The 14,235-nt window shown below is 52.8% G+C and overlaps 1 protein-coding gene across 6 annotated transcripts in view; it reads left to right on the top strand.

The window, feature by feature from the left end:
- Dgkz (diacylglycerol kinase zeta) overlaps positions 1–14,235 on the top strand; it is a 42,312-nt gene that overhangs the window by 733 nt on the left and 27,344 nt on the right. Inside the window, exon 1 of one of the 6 annotated variants that reach the window (XM_051144145.1) lies at positions 9,225–9,415. The exons of 2 other annotated variants lie outside the window; for them this stretch is intronic. In XM_051144145.1, coding sequence (XP_051000102.1) covers positions 9,240–9,415 — 176 coding nt within the window. In that variant the 5' untranslated portion in view covers positions 9,225–9,239. Of the gene's footprint in view, positions 1–9,224; positions 9,420–11,359; positions 11,557–14,235 lie in introns of those variants that run through there. 3 more of the 6 variants (XM_051144148.1, XM_051144147.1, XM_051144146.1) reach the window with 3 other exon arrangements.

The following is a 14,235-nucleotide window of genomic DNA, read 5'->3' as shown; positions in this document are numbered from 1 at the left end:
GGGATAGCTTCCCTTCTCGAACTGTGAATACTCTATTCATCCAGCATCTAATTTATTGAGTGCCAATTGCGTGCCTAGGGCTGTGTCTCTATTTTAGGAGAAAGCCCACCAAGATGTGGTCCTTACAAATCTCTATGTGGTGGGAGAGCAATGAGAAGTCTTCTGGCTTTTCTTCCATGAGAAGCAGGGATGCCCTGCACATTTGTCCTCCCTCTGTTGTGCTCTCCTGAGGGCTCCCCCTGTGCTAAGCACAGAGGTGCCTTCTGCTACAACAGTTGGAAATCTACTGCCCAGAAATGGGGAAGGGCGCTCCCACCAAGTCCCCTGTATCACAGCAGGCCTACACTAACATCCACAGTAGCACACCGCCCACCCAGTCCCACTGTTCACCCAACATCTTAATTAAACCATCTGCGGCCCACGTAAGATCCCACTTCTCTGGTTCTGCCACCCTATCTCAAAGGGTCCCCTGGAACAAACAGCTGCAGTGGGCCCCAGAGGCCACTGGAATGACCTGGAGTGAAAGATCACTGTTTCTCACAAAAGTGGTACCCATGTGCAAGAGAGGAAGGAGGCAGACACTTCTTACTGTCTCCTTCACATCCTGGATGGCAGCCTCTCCTCAACTAGGACTTGCTTCCCTCATCAAGCCGTTGCACAGAGTGGTGTTCTTTGGAGGGTCTAGCAGGGACAACTCACTGTGCATCTGCATCCCTGAAAAGCCATTAACCTGATGGGAGGAGACAAGTCTCTAGTCTACCAGCAACCACAAGGGGCTTGGGTGTGTCTGACACTGCCCTGGTTCTTCTCCAACCTTCTGGGAAGGATCATAAAGTTGGCCCAGCCCTGAGAGCTGAAAGGACCTTAATGGTTATGAAGCCATTAGGCCTCCATCACTTGAGGGAGGATGAAGGAGAGGGAACTTACCCTCCATCCTGAAGTGAGATGCTCGGAGGAAATGACAATCGGTTAGGGTCCCAAGGGCCCTACCTGCACTCTGGGAATCATGAGCATGCTAGGCTCCAATACCCAAATCTTCCAGAACCCTGCTAAGAAGAAAGCATCATCCGCCCAGGACCTCTAGCTGAGATAGAGGCGCCCCTGAGAGCGCCCCAGGGGGAACAGTGGAGCATGCAGAATCCCGGAAGAAGTATTGACTTTGGGAGTCAGGAGACCTCTTCAAAGGCACTTGTGTAGTGTGTTCCTTAGCTGTCCGGACTCACACAAAAAGCACCACACCAAGATTTTCCCTAGATGCAAGTCAGGGAAATGCAACAGCTGGGCTAGAAAGGAGGCCAGGACCGGGGAGAGGCTTGGAGAATGGGACACAATGTGACCAAAGGGCTGACATAGAAGATGCTGTGTGTATGAACACACATGGGTGGTGGAGAGGCAGCTGTAAGGACTGGAACTCCCCCATGTAGAAGTTCTTCCACAGGCCAGAATGAGGGCCCCTGGCCGTCAAGGATGCATAGTAACCTAGCTGGGTCTCTTCTTCTGAGAATTACACCAGGGCAGGACAGATTGTACAGGATACCTCCTCACACATCCTGAGGCCAGCCAAGGGTCTAGTTCTTGCACCAGAACTGAGTAACACATTAAGTCAAGGAGAGCCCCTGGGTAGAGGCCTGGAAGAGAGGAAGCAGCTCTGAGCCCTTCCAGCCTTCTGTGGAGGAGGAAGAGGCAGAGGTGGCAGTGAAACAGCCTTGTGGGAAATCTCACGAGGCCTGCTGACCTATGCTGCTGTTCCTGTCTTCCAGGCTGTCCCAGGGCTGTCAGGAGCTCAGGCCCTCTGTGGTCCTTTTCACATCCTCTGCCTGCCACGGTTCCACAAAGCTCTGGCTCACAACTAACCCTCCAGTCCTGCTGTGACAGTTGCTAAGAAAAGCAGTTGAAAGGGCTTTCAGGCAGAAGTGTGGGGGCATAGGAATACAAGGGCGGGAGAGGAGGTGCAACCGGAAGGAGGGCAGAGAGGCCTGGCTGCTTCTGACGCAAGTGAGGACAGCAGGGGCTTTCAGTGGGAGTGTAGAAGCTTCTAGAGAGGAGGGGCCTGCTGAGAAGTAGCTCTGATTTACTCCCAGAGCCAATTAGGATTCAAAAGGGACCTCATTTCCAGTAAATTCCCACCAACAGGGGCCGGCCAGTATGTAGAGCCCTCATGTCTCATGACTGGACAAGGAGTCCTAACCAGTTAGGCTTGGATTCAAGAGACTTTTAGAGTGATGACTCCAGTTAAGAGACGCAGAAGGGTACAAGGGATGTGAGTTTGTTGTTTGTGGACCCACCTCCAGTACATGCCTTAACTGCTGAGCCATCCTTCCAGCCTGCTAAAATGTATTCTTACAGCTGAGGCTGCAGCTCAGTGACAGCATGTTTGCCTAGCATGGGTGGGACCCTAGTTCAATCCCTGGTAAGACATCAAGAAAAAATAAAAATGAAAAAATTTTAAAAATGGTTTCTTAAACCCCACCCTTGAGCATCCTACTCTAGGCTAACTCTAGTTAGATTTGTAAACCTCTCCTGTAATTCTGGTAGCTAAGCCAGTTTGAAAACCACTTGCTTCACCTATGGAGGAGGCAAAGGGAAAAATTCCGGATAAAAGAGGGTACAAGGGGGACCGGGCGTGGTGGCGCAAGCCTTTAATCCCAGCACTCGGGAGGCAGAGGCAGGCAGATCACTGTGAGTTCGAGGCCAGCCTGGTCTACAAAGCGAGTCTAGGATTGCCAAGGCTATACAGAGAAACCCTGTCTTGAAAACAAAACCCTTAAATTAAAAAAAAAAAAATAGGGTACAAGGGAGATGACTTACTGGGTGTGGCTGGCAGGAGGTGTCCCTATACAGACTCTATGATGGCCCCAGAGTCCTGTCCTGCTGACACACCACCTGACATGGACTTATGGGACTCACTTTTTTTCCCAAACAAAAGTAGGATCCTGTACAAGGCTGGACAGTAAATATTTTAGCCTTTGTAGGTCATGTGCTCCCTGTCACAGCTACTCAGCCCGGCTAGTGGTGCAAAAGCAGCCACAGACAACGTGTAAAGGAATGAGTGTGCTTCCTCTAACGCTTTACTTAATGAACCCTGAACTTTATACTTCGTATCATCTCACTGCCACAAAATGTTATTCTTTCGCTACTTCCTGATTTGAGAAATGTAAAAAAAAAAAAATTCTTAGCTCACGGGACCCTACACAATCAGGCCATGAGCCAGATGGGGTCCAAGATCCGGGACTAGTTACCCCTGACCCAGTAGACGGGACAGCACAAACATACGGGAAGCCCACTGATGCATCCATTTACCTGGGCAGAGAGAAATGGTGTGGCGTGGCGCCTGCATTCCAAGAGAGGCAGCAGTTTTTCCACACACATCCATGTGGGCCTGAGGTCGGAGAGTCCCAGAGCTGGAAACCAGCTCTGACCCTCCTGAGCTTGTGAAGCGTCTATCTCTAACCCTGCTTCCTAGTGGAAACAATAAGACCCGCTCAACTGTGTGGTTTGAAGGATAACACAGGCCCCGACTCCAGTGCGTGTAGTGAACTGCCCGCTGATCTTTGGCGTAGGCCAAGTTAGGGAGATCCGGAAGGATGGTGGAAGTTGGAACTGAGCATTGCAAGGCGAGTGGAGATCCAGAGCAGGAATTGAGTCCCAGGCTCCTGTATCCCTCCGCCCTCCCAGGCTGGCTAGTGGCGCCAGTTGGCAGGGAGGGTGCCCCCTGCGGAGGGCACACAGCCGGCGGGGACACAGCTCCTCCAGGGAGGGGCACCTGATCCTACTCTCCCTGCTGCTATTTACCAGAAGCTAAAAATATCCCTGGAGTGACAGGGAGATGGGGCCGATTTGTAATTTAAATAGCAACAGGATAAAGCAAGAAGCTTGTGAGAGATCACATTCTGTCCCGAATTAAAAATGCAAAAACCGGGGGCAGAGAGCTGAGCTGGAGGAGGAAGGAGGGAGGGAATGGCTGCCAGAGGGAGCCGGAAGCCGGGGGTCTGTCCATTTTCTTTCCTTGGCAAGAATTCCTTGACTGGAGCTCGTTCCTCCAGCCTCAAGTTCATGCAGAAGAAACGATAAAAGACAGAGTCCCTAGGGGGGGAATAGACTCATTCATTCTATGCCCTTCTAGCAGCAGCTGGCGGCCCAGGAGAGGGTTTTACCGGACTTCATTTTGGCATAAGGAGTTTGGGCTATGTCCCCAGCAGCTGAAATGCCAGATGGCATAAGCCATTTGGGTATGCCCAAGATTGCTAAGAGGTGACTGGTTTTTGAGGAGGCTCCCAAGGGCGCTTTGGAAGAAACGAGGGCATCCGAAAGTGTCTTGGTTTTGTCTCAGCCAGTACATCTTTACAACAGGGCATTCAGAAGACCCCCTTAAGGGCCAGGGTCTAAAGGTAAGGGTCAATGCAGGCTGGGACACCTCTTTAGGGACATGGAAGGGAGTGGGCAAGTGACTAGGACTCAATCATAGGCGGTGTGTGCAGAGCAGGGTTGGGGTTTCCTGAAGGCCATTGACACAACTGTTAGGCTTCAGAGAAGTCAAGCAATTTCTTAAGACCACACAACAGAAACTTAGCTGATCTGTTCTGTTCCAAACCTTGTCGGCTTCCACGGGCCTGGCCTTTCATCCAGGAGGGTCTTTTCTTTGGGCTCCAGACTAAGTGCTGGTACCTGGGGGGGGGGGGGGCAACGGGACAGGGCATGAGGGACTGCAAGGTTTCTCTGAAGCCTGAGCTTGTGACTCTACCAGGGTGTGGGAGGATGGCCAGGTACCTGCCTGTCCTGCCCTAGGGGTTTGGTATAATCAGAACCAGGAGCAAAGAGAGTCTCTAGAGTCTGCTAAAGCGAAGAGAGAACCATCCAAGCTCTCCTCCTACCTTTTAGCGTACGGACCCGAATGGCGTCAGAGTGGTGTCCAGATGACTATATTCTGAAGAGCTGCTAAGGCTGCTAAGCTGCCCACGGTGGCGCTGCATCCCCTGCCCCAGTGAAACAGAGTCCTGCCCTTTCTGTGATCAGACCCCTTTCTGTTCATAGCTTTTATGAATCCGCCCTGGAAGGGCTTCCTCGGTTCCCACCTGTCACCAACAGCACCCTCATCCTAACACAGGTACGGCTGTCTTCTCAGTGAGGGTGGAGTCTCCCAAGGGCTTTGGCAGGTGTTTGGATCACAGGCTTCACAGCTGGCGAGGGACTTAGACTTCAGAAAACCTCAGGACTCCAGCTGTGGTGATCTATGCCTGTAGCTCAGCTTAACCTGGAAGCAGAATCAAGAGGTTCACTGGATCTAGGTGTTTGGGACAGCAGTGCTCTGTCTATGCAGGTCAGCTGTATGAAGTTAAGTTTGGCGTTGTGAAGGTAGCCTGCAGGGCATGGGGGTGACCACCAGGTGGCATAAGGAAAGATGAACCAGCCCAGATCGGAAATGGAAATATAGCTAGTGTGCTGGTCAGCAGCTACCTCATAGTGCGGGGAGGAAGAGAACGGAAGAGACCTAACGCATACTGGGCACCAGCTAAGTCCCCAGCCCCCAGAAGCCTGTTTCTCTCACTGTACTCCATTCCTCAAACACACAACCCATTTGAACATGGATCACTGAGCTCATATTTTTGTACACAGCACCAAGACTACAACGAACAACACAGGGTTCAATAGTCTTATAAGAAGAAAAGACAAATGTGTACAAATCTGATGATACAAGGTCACCAGGAGCAAAGTGTCCAGGGTAGGATGTGGACGGGAGGCAGAGGAGCAGCGCTGATGGTTGCCCGGTGCTTATACAATACTGGTCTTATGAGTGAGTCAAACCCTGAAGACTGGGGAAGGTGATTCCAATGAAACTGCCAAATCTCGGGGAGATCTTAGATATTGTCTGGTTCAAGCTGAGTGCTGTGATAGCTCACCCTTTAATCCTAGTACCTGGGAAGTTAAGGCAGGAGGATTACTTGAGTTCTGGGCCAGCCTGGGATACATAGTAAGCTTGAGATTACAGTGGGCAACAAACTGAGACCCTGTCACCCAGTACAGGGCTGAGGATACAGCTTAGTGTGATAGAACACTAGCATGCAAGAGGACCTAGCTTTAATCCTAGTACTGAAAAAATAATAATAATAAAATAAAAATAATAATAAAAAATAAAAAAAACATAAATATCACAAAATAGAAGGAAATAGAGACCATCAAGTCCAGCCTACAGCTAATGTGGACCACAGTCTCACAGCAAGGCCACAGTATGAGCTGAAGGACTCTGTGGTGACTTCTTTCCACTTTCCCAGTCCCGCCGCTCGGGTTGAAGGCTCCAACTGACAAAACAGGAAGGGCCGCCATGCTAGCAAGACAGTTCATCCGGCAGCATAGACAGGATGAAATTCAGGAGTTGCTCAGCCCCACAACAGAGAAAGCGTGAAACAATAGGGGGAACTTGTTTAGTGAGCATCTACTATAGAAGCATACGCTTGCACGACGGGAGCTGGAAGGGTACCACCGCAGGGAAAGCCTGGACAAGGAGGCAAGAAGGCACGAGAAGTCGGGACACAGGAGACCTTGAAAGTCAGACCAAGGAGGCAGGCTTGGCAGGTTTTGAGGGCAGAGGATGTCCAGGCAGTGGGTTGAGTATTTGGTGTCCTGGTACATTTCTCTTCCCCAGATCCCACTTGCTCATCCAGGCCACCAAAAGTAGAACACCTCGTCCTCAGGGGCTTCAGCAAAGCCCAGAATAATTTTCTTACCCAGATTCCTCTTCCTGTGTGTACCTGGGTGGATTCTGAGGGGTCCCCAGCTCCCTGGCACTGGCACACATCCCAGGAACTGCCAAGGGCATCCTTGCCAGCCCTGTACACCTGTCCCTCCCTGCCTTGTCCTCCCCCTGCCCAACCCGCATAGCAGAGCTGGCCCAGACAGCTTTGTACAGTATGAGCTCAAAGTGGCCGTGGTCACAAAGTCATAGTCACCCTGCCACGCAAAGCCTCCAGCCGGCCTGGCTTCCCCTGCAGGAACACCATTTCCTGATCTCTGCCTGTCCAGATGGAAAACACGCTGAGGCCCATTTCCTCTGTTTAACTGCCGGAGCTACTTGCAGAACGCCTGGGAGAGGAAGGCTGGGCCTTGCCACAGCCCTCTTTTAGACTAGACCTTGGCCTGGTGGATAAAGCCTCTGATAGGCCACACCACACGCAGCCCATCTTAAAGGGCTCAGAGATGACATGTTCAAGGGACAGCAATTGCGGGTGCAAAGCCTGACCATGCCCTCACATCTTAGAAGGACAGTAAGGTACCTTAACCCTAGGGTTAGATTCTTGTATGTATGCCTCTGTGTGTGTGTGTGTGTGTGTGTAAGCATTTTTTGAGGATTTAGGTTCTTAATCTCAACACAAGAAGATCTTAAACAAGTAAGATTAACAGCTCTGTGCCTCTGTTTCCCCATGTGAAAGGAGGAAAACCGGACTGGCAAGATGGCTCCAAGAGGAAAGGTGCTTGCTGTAAGCCTAAGGACATGAGTTTGATTTTCAAGACCCACATGCTGGAAGGCGAGAACCAGCTCTTAGAAATAGTTCTCTGACCACCACACATGAAAGATAAGTAAACACATACATGCAAACATGCATACACACATACCCTAACACATAGAAATAAATGTAATCTTTTTGTGTGTGTGTATGTGTGTGTGTGTGTGTGTGTGTTGTTTTGTTTTGTTTTGAAAACCAGGTCTCACTATTGTAGCTCTGGTTGGCCTGGAACTTGCTGTGGCTAGCCTCGCAGAGATCTGCCTGCCTCAGCCTCCCAAGTGACAGAACTAAGGCATGCACCATCATACCTAGCTTCAGTTTTTTTTTCAAAAATTTATTTTTTCAAAAATGTAAAAAGAGGAAAATAACAAGCTACACCTCATATGGCCATTAAAGGACCTAACGAGGTAATTACATAGTCAGTAAGGTTTCCAGCACAGAGGGCTCGTTAGACTGAGTATTAACTATTCAAGGTAATTCATCAGGTAAGTTATTGAAAGCTACGATGCTGTAGTCACACAGAGTACAGGAGTGAAGCCCAGCACTGCTGGGAAGCTGACAGCACTATCTGCAGGTTCTGAAGTGTTTCTGTTTGGTGAACTGAACTGACACTGATTGTCCTTAGGGAACTCACAGTCTCGCTGGAGTAACAAGCACACACAACTAAAGGGCTAATTATAAAGCATCGTGATTGAAAATGCGTGAGAAAGGCTCCGTTGGCTCCTCCCTAAGCATCCTGAAGACTGGAGTAAGCCCAAGCCCCGGCTTTACTACTGTTTGCTAAGCCTCAAACTCCAGGGCAGTCTGGCCTCAGGGATTTCCCCAGACCCTTCCAGTACCCTCCTGCCTCCTCTCAGTTTTTTACCACACTGCCTCTTCATTGCTCGGGACCTGTGCTTTACTGTTCCCTCCATCCACAATGCTGTTCTCCGGATGGTCACGTGGTCTGGTCTCATGATTCATTTGGGTCTGTTCTCAAATGTCACCTCCTTGCCCAATCCTGATGGCCACTCTCTTCCTCCTCCATTTTGGCACACACACACACACACACACACACACACACACACACATCATAGCACATCTCATTGCCTGACATGCATAGACTGCTTGATTTCTAACTGTTTTCCCTACTGCACACCTCTCTGTAGGATGACATGGTGCATACAAGATACTAAGAGAGAGCTGGATACAGACAGGCTGGGTATCCTGGAGCCAGTGTGCCAGGAAGAATGTCATGAAGTGAGAGACATTAACAGGACCTAGCGGAGAAGTTGTCGGGCGTGGTGGCACACACCTTTAATCCCAGCACTCTGGAGGCAGAGGCAGGCGGGTCGCTGTGAGTTCGAGGCCAGCCTAGTCTACAAAGTGAGTCCAGGACAGCCAAGGCTACACAGAGAAACCCAGAAGAAGAGAAAGAAGAAGAAGGGAGAAGTTCTTTGGAAAGGAAAGGCATACTGGAACTGGGGTGCAATTCCAGGCCAGGCAGGTCTAGTGGCTGCCTGGCAGCTTTTGACTTGGGGGTTGTCTCTTGACAGCAAGGCTGGGCTTGTCCCCACCTGCCCCCTGCACTCCTATGCAGCTCTGTGCTCTTGCCAGCAGTGTTCTGCCCCAGTCAGCGGAAGGCGCCGATAAACTCTGTGGTCCTCGGCTTGAGCCTCCAGCCGGCCTCTAGCAGCGCCCCCCCGCCACCCCCCCCCCCCGTCAGGAAGTGCGGAAAGAGGAAGAGAGTCGCTGGGCAGGATGAGCGCACTGGGGGCTGGCCACAGCGCCGGGGGAGGCTGCGATGTGGCTACAGCTCTGGGCCCCACGAAGGTGCTGGGGACGAAAGAAGCTGAGCTGCCAGGGGCACTGAGGCAGATGTGGCGCTCCCGCTCCTGGGACGTGCCACAGATCCCAGCTGAGATTCCCCAGACACAGTAGGTACAAGGGTGGCCTGGGGTGGGTAAAGAGACTTCCATCCCTCTATGAACTTTCTATCTGGTGTGGAAGAATGGCAGAAGTGGGTTCACCCATCCATTTTTCCAGTAGTTTCATGGAGGCATGAGTGAGAAAGGTTTGGGAGTACCGCTAAACACGTTTCCAGGCTTAGGGTAGAAGGCTTCTCTCCAGCGGGGGGGGGGGGGGGGGGGGGGGGGGGGGGGGGGGGGGAGGGGTGTGTGTGTCGGGAGAAGAGCCCTCCCAGGACTGTGATGTGATGCTGGAGTTCTCTTAATCGAGTCCAAGGCCTGTGTCATCTCAATAGGATCCTCAGCAGTGTCCCCCCACCGAGTTTTCCCCACCGAGCTTGAGGATCACCACCCAAGGACTTCCTCAAAGAGAACATGTGTGCCCCAGGAAGCCAAGGTCAGGACCTCTTCCTATCCAGCCTGGTCCCCATTGCTGGCTGTAGATCTGGAACCCAGCATCCTCCAGGCCAACTAGAACCTCAGTCTATAAGAGAGGGTGCTGGGCCTCTGGGTGTTGGCTGTTTGCTCAGAATCACAGCCTTGTTCCTGGGTCACAACCCCCTAGCTTTGGCTATTTTGTGGCAGGCCCAGTCTGGAAAACAGGCTGCCGGAGCACCCAAAGGAGAGGGTGAAAGTGAAGGCAACACACACAGGATGTGGCTTTCTAGAACGGAGGGCTAACTGAAACAGCAGGCATCAGGGTGGCATGATCTGGGGAGGAGGTGGACCAAGATCTCTGGCTTCCAGGTCTCCTTGTCACAGTCTGGCAGTATCTAGAGACCCCCTGGGCTGTGGATCCCCAAGCATATGTGATGGTGTGCCTCCTGGTGACTTCTGGTCCTAACTGGTCTCCCTTCTGGAGGAGAGCGTGTATCAAACATGAAGAATGTGTCTGGATTTGTGTGTGTGAAAGATGAGGTCCTGTAACCTTGCCCTTAGGGGACATCTGTGTGTAGGAGATATTTTGTTCTGTACGGGAAGCTGTAGGTTGTAACTGTTGCTCTTATGTGTACTTGAATGAGTAGGAAGTACATAGCTCATCCTTACGGTATAAGTGCTAAAGGGGACACTGGATATCGTGCTGGGAAAAATGCCCTGTGTTAGGGGTGTGTAAAGGGTTGAAGCCATTGTGTACAGCCGGAGAAGGATAACACTGTCTGAGGAACACTGAAGGGGTGTGTGTGTGTGTGTGAAGATTATTGGGTGCCTTTGGTGTCCTGAATGTAAAAGTGTGAGTTTGAGTAGCGATTGAGATAATTACATGGTGAGGGGCATGTCTGCTGCGTGCAGAGAGAACCTTCTGTGATATTTGTCTGTGGGTGTGCTTATGGATAGCCAAGGGGGTAAGGGTGGATGGAGCGCGCATGAGTGGCTGAGTGGGAGCGAGAGAGCAATATATAACTTGTGGATGCGGGAGGAGAGGTGGTGACAGCCGCCCTCGCGTGTGTATACTTTGATCATGTAGGTTGTCTGGTGGAGGAGGACATGGGGGACAAGGGAGCGAAATCATACATCTGGGAACAGCTTGAGCGACTCAGGCCAGGAAGTCAGTCCTATCCAGGCAAGCAGGCCTCCGAGCTGGGGTGGTACCCTCCTAAGTCCCGCCCCCAAGCCACCTCGACGGGTTTGCGACACGACCTGAGGCCGGCAGAGGGCGCCGTGGGACGAGTACGGCTGTGCGGCCGAGGGGGCGTGCTCGGCGGCGGACGGGCAGGCAGAGGCCCGGCCAGCTATGCGGGGTCCTGCGGCCGCGGCTGTCGGCACTTCCTGGAGCGGAGGCCGCTTCCCCGGCACCTGGGAGTGGGGCACGGGGACGCGCAGCACGGGGCGGGCGGAGCGCGCGCTCGCCATGAGCTCGGCGGGCGGTGCGGAGCGGGCGTGCTGAGCCCCGGCCGCCGGCCCGGCATGGGCGTCTCCCGCGGTCCCGCCGCCGGCCGGGGCTAGGGCCGGATGGAGCCGCGGGACCCCAGCCCCGAGGCCCGGAGCAGCGACTCGGAGTCGGCCTCCGCCTCGTCCAGCGGCTCCGAGCGCGACGCGGGTCCTGAGCCGGACAAGGCGCCGCGGCGCCTGACCAAGCGGCGCTTCCCCGGGCTGCGGCTCTTTGGGCACAGGTGAGCGGGGCGGCGGCGGGATGGGCTGTCCCAGAGCGGGTATCCAAGCGCGCTGGCTCAGGCTGTCCGGGTGGTGCGCGCGCTGGCACGGGCTTCGTCCTTAGTGCTGCGACCGGGTCAGGGAGACCTAACCCTCCCGTAGGGAGACAGAGTCACTCCAACTCCTTGGGATCAGCAGCAGTCAGGGACCCTCCGACTGGCCACCGCTCCTTTTTGACAGTCTCCCTGAACCTTCTGTTACCAGCGTGATGAGGGCGGTCACACTGCCTGCCCTTCGTGCTCCTCTGGAACCTCTTTGCCAGCTACCTACCACTGCTTGGCATCTGCTGATTGTGGTCACCGTGATTTGCCACAGCACATGGTTGTCCCCAGGTCACTGATTAAATTACTCAATGTTTTAAACTTCCTGGGATTGTGGGTGCCTAGCGATTGACTGTACTTTGCTCCTAAGTAGCATAAAGAGACCCCTTCTGCCTCTGCTGGAAGGACCCTCTTCACCCCCCCACCCCTTACCTTCTTCTAGCTCTTGCTTTGGAAAGGGACGAGTGGCCTATAGTTTTGAGTCAGAACTAGCTGTTGCTCTTGCCCCTTCCCGAAAGCACTCCAAATATCACCATATTGTACCTGTGACAGAGCTTTGACCGCCACTGTGGTGAGAAACTGGAGGGAGGGTGTGGAAAGACTGAGTGCAGGCACTTCATGGCATGTGTGCTCATCTGCCTGTCGGAAAAACCCTGGCATAAGGTGCCGCCGAGGAGTATCCTACCCTAACTCTCTGATGGCTTCCCTCGCTGACCTCTGAATTTCTTCGATGTCTGAAGAGCTAGCGGCGAGTCAGCTGAGAACCCTAGAGCTCTGATTGGACTCTGACCTCGAACTCTGCCTCGGGGCCTCCCTCTTACCTTTCGTGGCCGTTTAAGGCTTGGCTGTGTTTGGCCCCCTTCTGAGCTCTGCCTGTGCCCTTTTCCAGGGTAGACTTACCTACTAATAACCTGTGTGGTTTTCCTCTGTTGTGTGGGCGGTGTGCCTTTGGTGCTCATCTGTGCCCTCTGCCTGCCTTGCCGTAACTAGCCAGGGCTCTGCCCTTTGTACCTGCAGTGTGTTGCTGAGCATACACCACGCACAAGAGATCTCTTGCAGGGCCAGATGGAGCTCCGTGGGCTTTTGTGAAGCCACACCGACTTCAGTATCACATAAGACAGGGCAGGCTGTAAAGCTTCCAATACTTCTGTTTTGTCACCCACAACCCTGCAAGATAGAGCAGTTTACACCCAGCTCTGCAGGATGTAGCCTCCAGTGTTCACAGGCTCCTGAGGTGGGAGGGAGGGGCGCCCCTGAAGACTTCCTGTTGCTGCCCATAGGGTACCAAGCGTTGAGTGCTTCTGACCTGTGGTTGTGCCCATCTAGAAGAGCACTGCTTTGTGGATGCAGAGATGAGCTTTGGGCATATTCAAGAAGAAGAGCAAGCAGAAGTGATGGGTACCTTTACATAATTCTCTAAAATAAGCAGGATAGGTTCTATTTTTCCACTCTGTAGATGAAATAAACACAGTGTCGGAGAGAGGAGCCATTTGCCTAGAGTCACACAGCATGTAGGGGGCAGAGACAGCATTTGAACTCAGGTTGGTCTGATTCCAAAATCCACATCCCTCTGTCTATACCAGGCTCCCAAATACAACATCAGGGAGGCCCAGAGGAGCTTTAAGAAGGTCAGATTCTTAGATTTTGCCATCGGCATGTCTGGCTTTTCAGCTCTAGAAGTGAGCCTGGGTATTTTTTTTTTTCTAGAGTTTCCCAGGTATTTCTGCTACACCACACAAGTAGAGGGCACGGTATCCACATCGCCCTGGATGGGAAGTGATCTTCTAGGCTGCTTAGTGAGAAGGAAATCAAAGATTGCCTCTGGAAGTGTGGGTGCAGTGGCTTGTGCTCTGGAGCACTGACCTGGGGGCAGTGGTGCTTTAGAAGTTGAAGACTCTGGGAGGTCATGATGAGGGAAAGGCCCCGCTGGAGGACTTGAGCCATCGGGAGCTGGCCCATCGCGGGCCGGCCTCCTTTTACTTCGTTCCAAGGCCAGGTGACAGGAGAAGTGGACATTGCAATTAGTGCCCCTGCCCCAGGCTCTGTCCTTTTAACTGACGCTGCTCATGTGGTCCTGCCACCCTTGTTGGCCACGGGTAAGTCTTCAGTGCCCCCGCTGAAACCATCCCTCCATCTTCTCCTAGTCTCCATGCGCGTTTATAGCCGAGCTCTTGTTTCTCCTTGGACATTCCGCCTCTGCATCTTACCACACTGCTTCTGCCCACCCTGCTTACACCTTAAACCTTGGGGGCCCCGGGGGCCTCATAAGTGAATGGGCCAGGAGACAGGGCCATATGACAACCAGATAGTGCTAGCCGCTGGAACTGTGCTGAACTCTGCGTTTGGACCCAGACTCACTTGCAGACTCCATGAACAGTTAGCAGTGTCTGCTGCTGTGGGCTTGGCATGGAGCATAACCAGGGTGAACAGGACTCAGGGCCACGTGTTCTGTTTGTGGTCAGGTTAGAAAGAACAGTGTCCACAGTGTCTTCCTTCAAGCCTACCCCTGCTCCATATAACTGGCAACACTGGGTGAGGGGCTGGGGAGCAGTCTGCCATCTCCCTCTTTTCAGTCCAGTGAGACACAGAGCTGTGACA

This window comes from Acomys russatus, chromosome 4, assembly GCF_903995435.1.
Source record: "Acomys russatus chromosome 4, mAcoRus1.1, whole genome shotgun sequence".
Taxonomy (NCBI): Eukaryota; Metazoa; Chordata; class Mammalia; order Rodentia; family Muridae; genus Acomys; species Acomys russatus.
The sequence above is the reverse complement of the archived record's forward strand: the minus strand, read 5'-3'. Positions and strand labels throughout refer to the sequence as shown.